Here is a 17,542-nt window from a genome sequence, read left to right as displayed (position 1 = left end):
ACTGTCACCCTGACCATCCATTAGGATGATATTGACAAAATGTCCACTCCTATTGAACTAAGTACTCAATAAGCCTCTGTAAGTAAATTGTTGTGTTCCCAGCTCGAAGGCTAGTCTATTGATTCCCCACATGGCTTTGGCCCTGGTGGAGGAGCCTTCCTGCAGTTGCCTCCTGGGATCCACAAAATCTTTTTAAAGTCTCAGATAGCAAAGAATCTTTTCAAACATTGCCTGTTAATATCCTGTATATTTTAGTGTATTTTATTTCAAATGAATAGTTAAGCATTAATCATTTCCTTGGTTTTAGGGGCTTAACGCATTCTAATTCTTATTATATTGTGTGAAAACATATGCATGTCTTTAATAAGAAAAATTGCAATCGCTTTCCAGAAACCAGGTAGTAACATTTTTGTGAACAGCTCCAGAGATTACTTAATGTGTGTATGTGACGTCCCCAGCACTTTCCGCTTTCTCCACAGATAGAGTCCTAGTGTTCATACTCTCTGGCACTTGGTTTGGTGATGACAACAACACTTTTTACCTCACCTGTCTTGGGAATTTTTAATGTTACCACGCAGTAAACTGTCTCATTCCTTTTAATAACTGCCATATATTTCAGGAGTATGGCATGGGTTAGCTCATTAGGTCCGTATGGTAGACCATTGTGCTTTCCCCCTGTTTGAAGTAAGTGTCACAATGAACATTCCCATTTGTGTCTCTTTGTATACTTGTGAAATATCATCCTTTTAGAGAGAGTGAGATTATCATGTAAAAATAAAACAAGAGAATGTATACGTTGTCTAAGGAGTCAAAATCATCTTCACTTACAGTGATATATTTAAGAAAGTAGAGATGAAAAAAAGAAATACCTGAACAGTAAATATTCAAGGTATTTAAGGACATTTGACAGGTTTCCCCTCATTGGATACTGTCATTTTTTCCACTTTTGGGAAACAGAAAATTTTAGGTTTTCAAACCTCCTGATCATTGGAAATCTTAATAATCATTGGAAAACTCAATAAGTACTTGTTTAGTACTTCATATAGACAATTGGGAAGAAAACTGGTTTGTGATATGTTTAAAAATGTCTTTTACCACCAAATATGTTTTTATTATACATTTTGAAGACTGATCTTTTTAAGGTGGTACTATTCATTTAAACAGAATAGTCAATTAAATGGAGCAGGCAATGTTCTAGTCCTACATATGGACAAAAGGGTAGAAAGCTGGAAGGTTACTTTCCAAAATAAAGGCAAAGTTTAGTGACAAAACTTGTTTAGAAGGTAAGAGAGTATGTGGTGTAGATGTCTGTAATTTGAACTCTTTCATGTTATTTTTTAAGTAATCAAATTACACCCAGCTCTAGCTTCTCTATGGTCACTATTGTTTGGAAACAAAAGCTTTTGTAGAAAAAAGAAAAGCCAATAAATTAAAGCTGACAAACAAATAAGAAATAATGTCCTAGACTTGTAACACCTTGCACATTTTCTGGTGTGTTTATGCACACTTGTAAAGCACAGTGAATGCCATGCTAGTACCTGTGGTTTCTGGTGAGAAATCAGCTATTATCTTAATGAGTATCCTTTTTGCACAGTGAACCATTTCCTTCTTCTGTCTTTGGCTCTCCATAGTGTGATTATGAGCCTTCTAGGTGTTGTTTTTAATTCATTATACGTGGAGTTTTCAAGCTTCTTGTATGTACAATTAACGTTTTCAATCCCGTGATAAAGTTTCTGCCTATTACTTCTCCACATAGTGTTTCTTTCCTGTGTCTCTTCCCTCTGCCCCTATCCTCACTGGTTGCATATCCCACTGATCTCTGAGGCCATGATTATTTTCTTCATGAGAGTGAAGTTAGATAAATCCTTCTGGTAGAAAGAGCAAAAACTATAACCACCTCAATACAGACAGATGAATTGTGTGTGATGAAGCCCAACATATATTCATAATTAAGATTCCACAAATTAGAATAAGAAATCAAGGAAAGACTTCATATATTTAATAGTGGAAAATCAAATGCTTTTCCTTATGGGTAATCTTGCCTGTCAACTTGGCACACTTGGGAAGGAATAACTTCAGCTGAAGAATTGCCTTTATCAGATTGCCCTGTAGGCATGTCTGTGGTGCACATCTTCATTGCAGTGATGTAGGGGTCCAGCCCACTGTAGGCTGAACCTGAAGTGCAGAAGACAGGTAGCTGAACTCATCCCTCCATGGTTTGTGCGTCAAGGCCCAAGGGCTACATTGTGTTCCAACAAAGCATACAAAGCAGAATTGTTTCTTTTTTATATAAAGAAAAAAAGGAAAAAAAATGAAGGAGTGTTCAGTGAGTTTAAACTTCAGTAGAAAGTATCCAGAGAAACCTAAGGAAATAAAAGCCCTCATGGTAACTGCAAGGAATTGAAATGACTGGATAAATATGAAATCATTTTGTACAGGCCTTTAAATTTCAATCCATAGCCATATTACTACAGCCCTAAACATGATGCCATGTATTTGAAGATTCCCTTCTGTGTGCTGTGAATATCATTGGTTAATAAAGGAACTGCTTTGTGGCTACACAGGGAATAGGTAGGTGTGGAAAACTAAACTGAATGCTGGCAGAAAGGAGGCAGAGTTAGAGAGAAGCCATGGAGCTGCTGCCAGAGGTAGATGTGCTGAAAATTTGCTGGTAGGCCACGACCTCGTGGCGATTCACAGATTAATAGAAATGGGTTAAATTAAGATGTAAGAGTTAGCAAATAAGAAGCTAGAGCTAATGGGCCAAGCAGTGATTTAAATAATATAGTTTCTGTGTGATTATTTCGGGGCTGGGCAGCCAGGAACCAACAAGCGGCCTTCCTTTCAACAGTGCTATTTTGTAATCTCACTATACTTAGACCTAAAATGTGTATACAAAATTGGTAATTTTTAGATCATAATAAATAAGAAAAATCAAAGACATAAAAACCATTTGGGCTTCAAGAACAAATGATTCTGATAAATGAATTCAGTCTTCAAAAGCCTGACATCAGTTCTGCAAGTTCATTCTAACCTGAAATGAGCATCCCCCAGTGCCTGGACTTGATTGTACATAGAGAAGAACAGCGCAAAGATAACAGAGTAGATGAGTTGATCTGCCCTCTTGGAAGGCTGCTACCATTTACTCAAATTCTTACTGAGCTTTCCACTGTGAAAAAGATTGTCAATCAAAGATGATGATATAAAAATGAACTGAAGATTGAATTGAAAAGCAATTCTCTTTTCAAGTGGTTTGTAAATCTAGATGTTAAGTTTGGAATGAATGTCGCTAATGACCATAGCCAGGAGAGCTGCGTAACTGCTGATCACTGGAATATTATTACACATTAGGTTGATTTTCCTGTCAACTCCCCATTTTTTCTCAACATGGTCTCATTATATATTTTATCTTACTGCTAACCCTTAACTATGAGTGCTTGCTTGAGGTTATAGCAGTGTTTTAACATATATATATATATATATATATATATATATATATATATATATTCCAGTGCGTCTTTATGAACAACAGGAGTAATGCCGCTGTTCCTTCTTTCTCTTTGTTGTGAGGTCACAGGAGGTTTTAAGTGGTGAAAATCAAGCCTGTATTACAAGTGAGGAGCCGCTGTACAAGCAGTCTTCTTAGAGCAACTAAATTGCCCCCAAAACAGCGCCTTTGCATAATGAAGCTTTGAAGTAGTCACACATAGGTATTTATATTCTTTCTCTCATGAATGACTAATTTTATTTTTTTTTTAAAGTAGCAACTCAGCTTGCTTTCAGAACCATTTAAGCTTAGCACATGATTTTGTTTTCCTCCAAAACCAACAGCTCTTGATTATGAGTTGGGGGAAGGTTTGCATATTGATTTTTGCAGACAGTGGATAGCTCCTGTCACATTTAGAGGCCTAGTTCATGACCGGGCACATGACCTTTTGAAGATCTTCTCCAGTGTCATATCCACAGTGGCTAGATATACTTAATCTGCTTTGTGTGGTGTGAACCCGTTATAAACTCTGTGAGGGTGACACTCATGCTGGGTGCCTGTTGTGTGCTTCCTGTTGAGCCTCACAGCCCAGAGTATTGCCTTTCTTAATACTTTTATTGAGGGTTCGGAAAGATCTACTGTGGCAGAGAAACAACCCCCTCATGTTTTCATACAGTTCTATCTAGAGTGTTCTTTCCCTCAGATGTGTGTGTGATTCCTATCTGCTCTTCATCACACTGTCTGATGTATGCCATCTTCTGAAAGAGGTCTGAGCTAACTGACTGCTCAGAAATAATGGTTTCCACTCCTGCCGCTCTCTGTTGCCTTCTTTGTTCTCTCATAGCCCTTGTTAGGGATGACACACTATATCATTTCTTTTATTTCTTACTATTTCCCCATGCTTTATGAGGAGAGAGACACCGTGTTGTTCATTGCTAGTCTCCTTATCTACTCCGTGTTTGGCACTGCGGAAGTGCTCAGTAAATAATTGAACAAACACATAATTTTGGTAAGGTTTTAAAAGAGGAAGCTCATAATAAATTAAATGAAATTAACTGAAACCCCTGAACTGTCTTTGTAAGAATCGTCATAACCAGATGCAGCACTCAGGGACATAAAGGGGACGCACTAGTGGCAACCTATAGTGACACCTACACTGTTTTTAACCATCAATTCAGCAGAATAAAAGATGTCATGGCTTAACATCCAAAGTGTTTACACTTTTCATTACAGAAGATGAACTAATGATAGAGGACTTTGTAGATGTGAATAATCTACTTAAAGTTAATTATTAGAAAGCTTAAAACCCCCAGTCCACAGAGCTTACTAAATAATCCACAGATAGGCAACTCAGTGAAGGTTAGGCCTTGGGAAGCTTCCTCTGTGTCAGGCCGCACCAGTCATTTCTTACGTATTCTCTAATGCAGACCCAAAAACAGTCTCAGAGATCCTGGCCACTCACTGCCTTTGACAAGTGAAGAAATTAGAGCATGGAGATTAAATGATTTTCCACTGCTATCCAAATAATACATGGTAAAGCCTAGAAAAAAAACTAGGAAATCTTGCTTCAAAATGATTAAACAGAGCAAGTAGGCCATATTTCTGTGTGTCTATTGTGTGTGTGCAAATGAGTGCATGTACGTAGAGGCCAGAGATCGGTGGTGGGTGTCTTCCTCCATCATTTTTACCTTATCTTTTGAGATAAGATCCCTCCAAACCCAGTGCTTACCAGTTGTCCTTAGTGGCTGGCCAGCAAGCTCCAGGGATCAGCTGATCTCTGCCCTCCCCCATGTGCTAGGATTATGGACACACAGCCACACATGCTGGGAATTTAAACACATGCCCTCTTGTTTGGCCAGCAAGCACATTAGTGACTAAGCCACCTTCATATCCCCCAGTATGACATGTTTCTGCTGCAGTTAGTTAGTAGTAGATAGTTAAAAACTAACTAACTTGTACTTTTTGAAAACTGTAACCAACTTAAACCCATGTCAGTGACGGAGTCTTTCTCTCAAAATGAAAGGAACCTACCCTCTTATGCTTGAGCACGAGGAACTTGGTAAATTGCGGAGTCCTTCAGCATAGACATCTCTGTGGAAGTTAAAGTGAATGCTTTCTCTAAACTCTATAATACTGCCAAATTCTATAACCTCTTTAAATGCAATTAAAACACGAGTGTCACGTAGTAAAATTCAAACACATGAAACTGCATGCTACTCACTTTCAGAAGTACAAGATTTCCATCTTCTTATGGCCTATAAACTGGAGGCTGATCATCGATATAGATCAAAGGGGAAATGAAAAAAATAGTAATAGAAGTAAAAAATATACAATATAGTAAGTCAAAAAGAAATGCACTTCTTTTTAATCTGGAAATCTGGGATGTTGTCTAAAAGGACATATCATTTCAAAACAAATTCTAATGGATGGTTATAATTTTTGTTGGCAAAACATAGAAGATTTCTCAGAGAAGTACAGTTGCAAAACTATGAAAATAATAGCATGAATATATTTAATGTGTAATAAGCAAGCTACTTTTGTAATCATTGCAGTCTCTGCAATGTCCCTATCATGTCATATTATCTGGACACTCCTCTGTTAAGTAGCTGCAATAGTGGTGGACAGTTTGGTGCAAACTTGCTCAAGATGGATACAGTTGGATGCTAAGATCCCCAGAGGTGTCCCTTCAACTTTGGAGCCTGGACATATGTGGCTGTGTTTTCCTTCTTCTGTTCCTTCAAGTAATATATTCTGTAGGTGTTATGATTGTTTCTTCAGAGACATCAATGTTGGCATTGATGATGCTTCCTTACCTGTATCTAGAGGCCCAGACAGTACAGTGTTAGCACTGAGCTTTCTTCCCTGGTTCTTACATTGAGCTTCCCTCTTTGGCTCTTACTCTCCTGATTCTGTAGTCCTGCTTAATAGAATCACTTCTCATGATACACATTCACACTTTCCTATCTCATATTCTGCTTTTGGAGACGTGATTCCAAAAGAGGGTGCACAGACAGCTGCATTTATGAGAATAGCCCAATAGATTATATTGTCAAAGTCTCACAAGAGTGAGAGACCTCAGCTAATATTTACTTATAAGTTGAAATGTAGTGAGCTGCAGGCAGGCCTGTTTTTCATCCTGCCCAGTTCCCGCATGGTTAGCTTTACACCCGAAATAACAACACACAAACTGTATTCATATAAACACTGCCTGTCTTATTATATCCATCCTCTTCTTGGCTAATTCTCACATCTTGCTTAACCCATGTCTAATAATCTGTGTAGCACCACAAAGTGGTGGCTTACTGGGAAAGATTCAGCATGTCTTACCTGCGTCCATCTCGGGCTGGAGCTTCATCGCATCTGGCTCAGAGAGGAGAAACATGGCAATTGCCTCACTTCCTCCCAGTGTTCTGTTCTGTTTACTCCGCCTACCCAATTTGCTGTCCTATCAAGGGCCAAGGCGGTTTCTTTATTAACCAATGAAATCAACTCAAAACAGAAGACCCTCCCACATCATTGAAAGATATAAGTCTTGATACAAAGAACTCTAGTCACTGCTCCAACTTTCCAGTCCTTTCTAAATGTACTTAACTTAGATTTAACAAATGAACTCTCCAAGCAGTACCCACGGGTGCATCTCTTGCCAAAGAGAGATGTTTGAGCAGTTTGTATGTTTATACTTATGTATTATAAAAGCTAGCTCCAATAAACTCATAGATTCTATTTTGCTTACCATAAGTGGTTCTTGAGAGATCAGAATATACTCTACAGAAGCAAACTTCAACTAGGACAGGTAACTTTGGCCTTTCTTCTTTTCTAGAATTCTATATTTGTAAAGCAAACAATTAGCTGTCTGATGCCTTCTTCCTTCCCCATATGCACTCACAATTTCAAAAACACAAATCCAAGTGTCCTGGTTAGTTTCATGTGAACATGACACAAACTAGAGTTATTTGGGAAGAGGAAAACTCAGTTGAGAAAATACCCTCACCAAACTGGCCTGTGGGCAAGTCTCTGAGAGAATTTCTTAGTGGGCAGGCCAGCCCATTGTGGGTGGGGCCACCTCTTCACAGGCAGTACAGAGGTATATAAAAAAGTAGATTGAGCAAGCCAGAAGGAACCCTCTTCCAGTATCTGTGAACACTGTGCTCATATGCACACTCTCAACAGACAAAAACATTCATACATATAAATAAAAATAATGGCAATAAAAATAGACAAGACACTGTAACTGTTTTTAATAAGTATCCCTAGCCAAGGGTAGAGTGCAGGCTCTTTAATAGCTCTCTGCTTTGAGCAATAAGCTTGTAAACTCCTTACCTTGGCATAATGGCCTTGTGTGATTGGCCCTTGCCTACGTCTTTTACCTCCTGCCCCTGTCTTCCTCTGAGATCCATGCCATGTTATTGCTGCTGTCAGAAGTAGGCAAATTCTTGGCTTCTTATTAGAATCTTGCTTGTTTTCTGCATTACATTTTTGGTAACTTTCATTTCTTTTTTTTTCTCTTTATACTTTTTCACTAGCAAAGAAGTTCCAAGAGACTGGGACCTTTGCCCTTCTCACCTTTTCATCACTGATGTATTCCTAGTACATTACCTGACGTAGTATTTTTTGAATGTGTTAATAAATACATAAATATTCTTGTCATCCTGTATGGCAGTTGAGCCGTAATGAGTCAGACAACTTTGTTGTTTTTCCCATCAAGCAAAGCAGACCTTGGAACTGGGTCACTGAAGAATTTTTGGTTAACATGGCTCCTCTTTTTGCTCCTCCTCCTTTGTAGTCTTTGTCCTCTTCGTCTCTTCCCTAGCTTACCAGAGACATCACTTCATAGTATCCCTGATGCTAACGTTTGGTCCACTCAACATACTCAGTCCTCATACCCCTCTCTTCCTGCTGCTGAAAGAATAGCTCACACAGACAACTTGAGGGAGGACACTTAATTTGTGACTTCAGAAGGTCCTTCTACCACGGCAGGGACGGTGTGGCAGAGCAGCAGCCCAGCTCACCTCATGGTGGGCCAGGAAGTGGAGACTGCTGCATTTCCATTTTCCTCAGCCTGGCTCCAGCCCACATTCAGAGCTTTAATTTTAATTGATAACAGCTTGCAAACTTTTCTTGTTTTTAAGTTTAATGATCCTATCATTTAGTGTTGTAATAGGAGCGGCGGGGCTGCGTCCCCAGCACCCCGACCGCCTGGCTAGCTTGTGCCCGCAATAACAACACACAAACTGTATTCATTTAAACAATGCTTGGCCCATTTCTATCTAGCCTCTTCTAGGCTAATTCTCACATATTAATTTAGCCCGTTTCTAATAATGTGTGTAAGCACCCCAAGGTGCGCTGACCAGGAAGATTCTAGCCTACGTCCATCCTGGGTCGGAGTTCATTGCGTCTGTCTCAGAGAGCAGAGCTATCGCATCTCTGAGCTCACTTCCTCTTCTTCCCAGCATTCTGTTCTGTTTACTCCTCCCACCTATGTTTTAACCTATGAGGGCTAGCCAAGCAGTTTCTTTATTGCTTAACCAATGAAATCAACAGATTGATATATGACACTCCCACATCAATTTAGAGGAATAGATTTTTTTCTTTTTTTGGTCTAAAGAGTATTCTGAAATCATCTCATAGTATTATTAATGCTAGCTATTTTCCTACATGATAGACTATTTTACAGCTAGCAGTGAGTGAGATTATAGGTATTTTGCAGGTAATAATGAAATTATAGCTATTTTATAGGTAATAATGAGACTAGAAAAGTAGGGAATAGGAAGCATAGAAGAACTATATAATTGAATATGTTGTATTTATGTTTGTTTGTTTTGTTTGTTTTGTTTTGTTTGAGACAGGGTCTCATTATGTAGCTCTGCCCAGGTTAGATTCTCTATGTAGATGCATCAAACTCAAATACATAAAATCTGCTTCTGCCTCCCAGGTGCTGGGATTAAAGGTGTGTCCTACCATGCCTGGTAAAAAGAGCTAGTTTGATTTTTAAAAAATATAATTGCACTATAAATATTAATAATAGTTATATAAGTGAAATATCTTCTTGAGGAACTGATAATTATCCAAGAGTGGGCATGTAATACATCCATAGAGAAGTTGCTAACATAGGGGAAGCTATTTTTTTCAGATACAAAGGAAGGTTTTAAGAAAGCATCAGGCTGCCGGTAGCACAGCAGCAGAGTCAGTGTGGATTTTCAGCCTGGGGTGCTTCCTTTGAGACAGAAAGGAAGGAGCACATAAAAATGAGCCCCTCTCCATTTGAAGCAAACCTAATCTTTGTGATCATGGCTGTGATCTAAATCTATTAAAGATGTTCAGACTTGGTGTCCTTGGTATCAGTGTGGGGTGACCTGAACAGTGAGCAATAAACTTGTGTATTTAAATTCAAGCTGGAAGAAATGTGCCTGGGAAGTGAAAGCGACAGTTAGTGCTTCGTGTCTGTCTCCACGAAGACCAAGAGCCTATGTAAAATGACAGGTGCACTTTTCGGGAGAGAAACCCATAATGTTTTCCTATTTAGTAGGTGACAGTATGTCCCAAGGTAACACAAGCTTCAGGGGCTGAAACAAGCATGGTTATTAAAGGCTAGCGGTTTCTCAGTTCATACAAATTGAATTTCTTCATAGGCTGGAGGACTGTGGAAATCTAGTGTAAAATGATGAAATAAATTAGCATATTAAGTGAATTTATAGATTCAGGCCTGTGAGCACTTTGAATTTAAGAAAGAAATTTTATTACTTCTTGAAAGAAAATGACAACTCTTCAATTCTGTGTTCGAACTCCGTGTTGGAAAGGGCTTATTTGATGAATTATATCATTTTAATGATTATCCAAAGAAATGTATTTTAAATTCATGGGAATCTTTCTTCTTTCCTGTCTTTTTTCCCCAGAATTACTGACTTAGGAAACATCAAAAGAAGATTATATTTATCAACAGTCCATAAGGAACTGTCCTCAACCCCTCTTCATGCAAAAATCCCACTCTTCATGATCAAGCGTAAAATTGTAAGTATCACATGAATGTTGCCTAAAATAGGATTAAATTTAACTCCCAAGATACCCATTTTGGGTCCTCTCTATGTATAGGCCTTTTGTTAGGCACCGAGATGCTATTAAAAAAAGTGAATAAAATGCCTCCCTGACCCTTGACATTTGCTGTGCAAAAGAGTATTATTTAAATACAGTGTTACCAAACCTGTGAAGGAGACACCCTAGAGAGAGATGCTACCAAGTCTGTAAAAGGGTAGGAAAGTGTTGACCAGCTGCAGGCTTCATGCAGGGACAGCAGCAGGTGGGCTTAGAAAGCTTGTAAACAGGGAAACATAGGAGACCCAGCACCTCCAGCAAAGGGACAGCTGGGCAGAAGCTTGGAGGCCGGAAGTGGTACAACTCTGAGGAGCACAGGCTAGCATCACTTTTGCCAGCTCTCAAACAGCTGAAGAAGCATGGTCGCACAACACAGCAGCCTGGCACAGCCGGAAGACGTGACCTGCTGGTGATGTCGGAAGGGTCTGCTTGGCTATTTGGTCCCTCTCAAGCTTCGTTCAGACTGAGTTTTATTTTAATGGTACTGCTCTCAGTACCCTGTTTGTGTACCACCTGTACTAGGATATGCTTATTTCTTTGCTTTAAATTGACCCACTTTTTTTAACTTCAATTTATTCTTAAAGAAATCTTCATATAAGCTGTATAAATGGAAAAGTTAGTGCAATCTTCCAAAATAAAATATGAAGAGGACTGGGGAGATGGCTCAGTGGATAAAGTGCTCACTACTTAAACATAAGGATTGGAATCTAAGTCCCCCAAACCCAGGCTAAAGCTAAGCAGGTATAGCAACCACTTGAAATCCTAATACTCAGAAGGCAGAACAGAGGGTGGGGGCCCTGGGGCCAGCTGACTTGTTCAGCAAGTGACCCTGTGCTGATAAATAAAGTGAAGAGCAATCAAGAAAGAACTAATGTTCACTTGAGGCCTCCACACACATGCACGTGCTCCTGCATGGACACTGGGATGGAGAAAAGGACCCTACTAAAGCTGTGATAAGCTGGGGTGCAGGTGAGTGACAAGAGCGTGTTATATGTCTCAGATTCTGAGTTTCACCCCTACCACCACAAAACACACACAAAGAAAGAAGAGCTTTTGGACTAAAAAAAGAAAACAGTTCTGTGGTTGAGGAAATTGTTTTGGTAGTGAGGTCTACAACCACTGGAATGGGTAGAAAGTAAAAATAATGTGGCTATTTGCTGTAATTTGGGCTAGCATTTGTGAGGACTGGGTGGTAGCCATAGAAGAACGGATGTGAAGCAACCTGAGTTTCCTGCGTCTAAATGAGTTAAGACACGTGTACATAGTAGATACAGTACATCCAGATACATGGTGTCCTCTGCAGGAATAAAAACAAAACCAGGGTGGAGACGCTTGCTGTTTTTAAGTGTGTGTGTGTGTTTATATATAATTTAAACATGTAGTGCAAATACTTTGTATAGCTTAAAGACAGATCATTCTTGGACCTGTGTACATATGAGTAAAACTAAAGGGACTCAGTAGGATGCGTGTGTATCTTATATAGGCGATTTATATATATATATGTAATATATATATATTAATGAACTAATATATTATTTGTGGTATATTATAGAAATAAATTTATGTATTTATAAAAATATATTTATATGTAGACATAATATGTATGGTATATATGGGAATTAAGTAATTTGGGAGGGAGATACAGTAGTTGAGAAATGGAGGGGTTAGTAATGTAGATGTAGTGCTCATGTGTAAAATTCTCAAACATTAGTAAAATTGATGATATTGCTGGTCTGGAAATTCTTGTGTTCTGTATCTATAAAATGCAGACAATATGAAGCATGTAGAGTATATATGCCACAAGGATGTTGGGATTTACATGTTGTAACAATAAAGCTTTTAGAAAGAGTGTCTGGCTGTACAGAGAGCCCTGGGTAAAGACCATACCTGCAGGTTGGTCCTCTGGAAGGTGCTCATCATTGTCATTGAATTTCCCAACACCCCTAACTTCAAACCTGTGCCCTTCACTCACTTACTTGCCTGTCGTCTCCATCAGACTGTTAGCACGCCCTGTTGAGCTTTTAGCTCTCTAGTTCCTGTCAGTATCTGGTACACAAGAAGTACTCAAATACTTTCCAGACAAACTGGCAAGTCTTAATGTGCCTTCTGATAAAATAGTGAGGGTTTTGAGAACAAATTATATAAGCTTTGTATTGTTCTTGGTGATTTCACAAGTGTCTCAAGTATTCAAACAGATGCTAAGAACTCCCTCTCATGTCCCTCATTTTCCTCCGGATTCAACAATGATGAAGGAGAAGGCTGATGCACTCTCTTCCCGATGAGTGTCTGTTGAGTAGTGTTTTAAGGGCAGTTTCTATCCCAAGCAGTAGAGAGGCTAAGCATACCCCACTCATCAGGGACACTATGCCCTTGGTCAATGTGATACCTGCCCTACTTATCTGGTTTTTGTTTTGACCAGGTCTTTCACATTTTTTCTATCCATTATCATTTGTATCTGTCTTGACGCTAAGCCTCAACAGACCTTGCTAAAAGCACTTCAGCTAACATTTAAAAACTTGAAGATCTCATACAAAATTCCTGACTTCTGGCCTCAGTTTCCTAATCTGTGCCTACTAAATCCTATGACCTTGAAGCCTCTTACTGAATAAGGTGCACACCGTGCCCCAAAACCCTTCTATTTTGCTTAGCTATCTGCCTGAGACTTCTAGGAGTCCTGGTTCAGAATAGAATTGCTGAATTGTTCACTGTTCCTGTTCTGTAGCTAAGTACTTTAGGTACCAACAGGCAATAAAATTCTTATAGCCAAACAGATGTGAATATTTATATATAGGCCACTTTCTGTTTCAATTATCTTTAAATGTTAACCTTCCAAATTTATTTTCCATGGTATTCTTAATTATGAAGATTCACTTTAACCTTTCAGTTACTGAAATTTCTATGTTTAACTTGAGTTTTCAATGTCAAGAACAATTTAAAAAATGATAAACTATCACATTAAACACCAGACGTACCCACTTAGTCAGGACTCACTGAAATCCATTTCATTTCTTCTTTACTACAACTTTTAATAGTTGGTGGTGGTCTATGATGCATATCAATGTTTTGCTACCAAAACGTGCTAAAATGTATAGTAAATTTAATCCCATTTGAATAGGAAGTTAATTATGTGCTGCTGTTCCGAATGAGTCTTTCCCTAGAGATAGAGCAGAACAATGTGATAAAGCAATCTCCTCCACTCAGATACCTAGTGTTTCACATTTAAATGGATAAAATCATTCTTTAGGACTTGTACATTATTTAACTCTAGTGGCATCTTTTATAGAATTTAATACAAGCTAGAGGTCTAGTTTATTGTACCTAATATTACTCAAGAACCATCTTCCCCATTTTCCTCAAATGTCATGCTTCCCTTTGAGCCAGTGATTTGGGGTATATACCCAAAGGCTGCTCAATCATACCACAAGGACATGTGCTTAGCTATGTTCATGGCAGCATTATTTGTCATAGCCAGAACCCGGAAACAACCTAAATGCCCCTCAACCGAAGAATGGATAAGGAAAATGTGGTACATTTATACAATGGAACACTACACAGCAGAGAAAAATAACGACATCTTGAATTTTGCAGCAAAATGAATGGAGCTAGAAAATATCATATTGAGTGAGGTAACCCATACCCAGAAAGACAATATAATATGTACTCATTCATAAGTGACTTTTAGACATAAAGCAAAGAAAAATCAGCCTATAATTCGCAATCCCAGAGAACCTAGACAACAAAGAGGACCCTAAGAGAGACATACATGGATCTAATCTACATGGGAAGTAGAAAAGGACAAAAATCTCCTGAGTAAAGTGGGAGCATGGGGATTATGGGAGAGGGTAGAAGGGGAATGGAAAGGAATGGAGGGTAGCAAAGAAAAATATATAGCTCAATAAAAACAAAAACAAATTTTTAAAAATCCAGAGTTCACTTCCTGTTGCCTTTGAATCGAGATTTGGAATTTTCAGCTCCTTCTTCAGAACTGTCTGCCTGTAGGCCATCGTGTCCAATCATGATGACAATGGACTAAACCTCTGAAATTGTAAGCCAGCCAATTAAATGCTTTCCTTCATAAGAGTTGCCATGGTCACGGTTTCTCTTCACAGCAACAGAAACCCCAACTAAGAATAAAAATTGGTACCAGTGACTGGGACATTACTGTGATAGGCCTGACCATGCTTTTGGTTGAAGGAATAAGGACCTTGGGACTGTGGGTTAGAAAAGCAGTGGAATGCTTTAAGTGCTGCCTAATGGGCCATACTAGTAGGAACGTGGAAGACAGAGGTGCTGAGAGTAATTTGATGAACTCTGGGACCTTGCTCAGGAGATTACGGAGGAGTATGTGGACTGGAGATAGTTCTTATGATAATTTGGTGAAGAAAGTGGCTGCTTTTCTTCTTTGTCCAAAGAGTCTGCCTGAGGCTAAGGTAAAGACTTTTAAATTAAAAATGTACAAATTGAGAAGAAAAAAGCACCAGGAAGTAAATAAAGCTAAATCCTATGTTCATGGAGATAAACAGATTAAGAAATGGAATAAAGGGAGTGGTGACCTCAGGACAAGATCCCACCCAGCTAAGTTACCAGTTTCTGAAAAGGAATTAAATAAAAGTTTAGAGGCTGGTGGAGGTAGTAGCAGCCTTTAATCCCAGCACTAGGAAGGCAGAGACAGGCAAGTCTCTGAGTTTGAGGCCAGCCTGGTGAACAGAGCAATTTCCAGAACAGCCATGCTTAGGCAGTGAAGGCAACCATCAGAAACAGAAAACTGGTAAAGACGTATAGAAAGGCAAGCCTAATCTATAGAGCACGTTTTAAGACAGCCTGGTTTAGGCAGTGAAGGTAGCCATCATAAGCAGAAAGTCAGTGAAGATGTCGTTGAACGAGGGAGCCATGTTCCAGGCCCAGCAACAGCAGAACTTGGCAACTTTGGCCACGTTGTTCTGGCTTTAGAGTCAAAAGGTAACTAAGGAAAAATATAGCTAACTACTTACCTTGAATGCAGGAAACCCTGGCTCAGTGCCCATAACTGCATGAGGCTGGCCATGCTAATGCACACCAAGAATCCAGGCTGCCAGGAGGTAGAGGAAGATCAGAAGTTCAGATTCCTAAGTGCCTACATAGTAAGTTTGAGGTCAGTCCTACCTGTATAAGACCTTGTCTCAAAGAGAGAGAATGGAGGAGAAAAGAAAAATAGGAGTATAATCAGAGGTTTCTCTCCCACCTGCCAGTTCCCTAATAACTGCTCAGAGGCTTAATATTACTTATAAATGCTTGACCAATGGCTCAAGCTTTTTATTAGCTAGCTCTTACATTTAAATTAACTAGTATTTTTTAAATCTCTGCTTTGCCATGTGGTTTGTGACTTGTTACCTTATTTTTTTACATGTCTTCCTTTCTTAGCAGCTGGCTTGTATCTCCCAGACTCCACCCTTCTTCTCCTCTATCTCTTTTTGGATTTCCTGCCTGGCTCTACCCTGTCTTACCATATACCATAGTGCCTTTATTCATAAACCAATGAGAGCGACACATCGTCACAGCAACAGAAAGCCCATCCCATAGCATGTGAGAACCAACATTGGATATGTCATTGAGCAAATCTGCAATCCAACCAATGTAATCTTCAGGCCATATACTGTATGCATGCTAGAAAAATACTCTGTTCTCAGAACTCAGACTGGCACAGCAAAAGACCGTCTTCAAAAGACCTATGCTATAGATGACTAGGAGCCTATGGAAGCAAAGTTCTTTCTCTACACAGCTTGTGAACCCAGAGAAAGTTGCATGTGACTCTGACCTGATGTCTGTGCCAGAGAATACCTAGAAATAGAAGGGAGGTGAGGAATAAGAATAGAGGGGAACAAAGACCATGCAGTGGTCCACAGTTGGAAATCTACTCAGACTTATATTGAAATAAACCACACAAAAATTGGTCCTGTACCTCTGCTCGTGCAAGGGACAAGCCCAATTGCATGTAATCTCACAAAAGGATCTGGACAGGGACAGGTCCTGAACCTCTATGTTCACACAGGTAATAAAAAAAATGCTCAAACTAAAAGTAGCCTCTCCCAGAATTCAGATTCTTCCACACATTTTTGGAAGAAGTACAACCACAGCTCCTCAAACTGTTCCATTAAATAGAAAGGAAAACTTACTACCAAACTAGTTTTTATAAAACTAGTATTACCCATACCAAAAGCAGATGAGGATACAACAGCAAATATAATTATAAGCTCAGATAAACTCAGAACTTCTCAATAAAACACGTGCAGGTGGAATTCCAACTACTCATCAATAAGATCATTCACTGTGACTGGGCTTCCTTCCAGAGAAGCAAGAGTGGTACAAGCCCTGTGTCTTAGTAAGGGTCGCTGCTGCAATAAAACACCATGACCAAAAAAAAGCAGCTTGGGAGAAAACGGTTTATTTCATCTTACAACTTGTAGTCTATCATTCAGAGAAGTCAGTGCAGAAACTCAGGGCAGGAAACTGGCGGCAGGAACTGATGCTGAGGCCATGGAGGAGTACTGTTTACTGACTTTCTCCCCAAGGGTTGCTCAGCCTGCTTTCTTATAGAACCCAGGCCCTCACGCATCAATCATCAGTCAAGAAAATGCATCGCAGGCCCGTCTCATGGGACAGTTTTCTCCTTTGAAGTTCCCTCTCCAAAAGTGACTTTAGCTTCTGTCAACTTGATATAAAACTAGCCGTCACAACAGTAGATGCAGAAAAGACCTTTGACACAATGATTCGTCTCTACAGCATGAAAGTCTTAAAGAAACTAGGAAGAACATACATAAATATAATAAAGACTATATATGACAAACTCATAGCCAACATTATTATAAATGAAAGAAAAACTTTAAAGTTCCACTAAAATTAGAAATGGAACAAGATTGTTCTCTTCCTCTGCTCTTGCTCTGTATTGTACTTGAAGGATTATAGTGATAAGGGAAAGGAAAAAAAGAA

General features: G+C 39.2%; 1 protein-coding gene across 4 annotated transcripts in view; it reads left to right on the top strand.

Moving 5' to 3' along the window:
• The window catches only part of Cfap20dc (CFAP20 domain containing), a 224,199-nt gene that overhangs the window by 61,726 nt on the left and 144,931 nt on the right, over positions 1 to 17,542 (top strand). For all 4 annotated transcript variants that reach the window (XM_050161182.1, XM_050161183.1, XM_050161181.1 and 1 more), the window contains one exon: positions 10,381 to 10,495. In XM_050161182.1, coding sequence (XP_050017139.1) covers positions 10,381 to 10,495 — 115 coding nt within the window. The remainder of the gene's footprint in view (positions 1 to 10,380; positions 10,496 to 17,542) is intronic.

Source organism: Alexandromys fortis, unplaced genomic scaffold, assembly GCF_014885135.2.
Source record: "Alexandromys fortis isolate MF-2015 unplaced genomic scaffold, M_Fortis_MF-2015_v1.1 scaffold_123, whole genome shotgun sequence".
NCBI classification, from domain to species: Eukaryota; Metazoa; Chordata; class Mammalia; order Rodentia; family Cricetidae; genus Alexandromys; species Alexandromys fortis.
The sequence above is the reverse complement of the archived record's forward strand: the minus strand, read 5'-3'. Positions and strand labels throughout refer to the sequence as shown.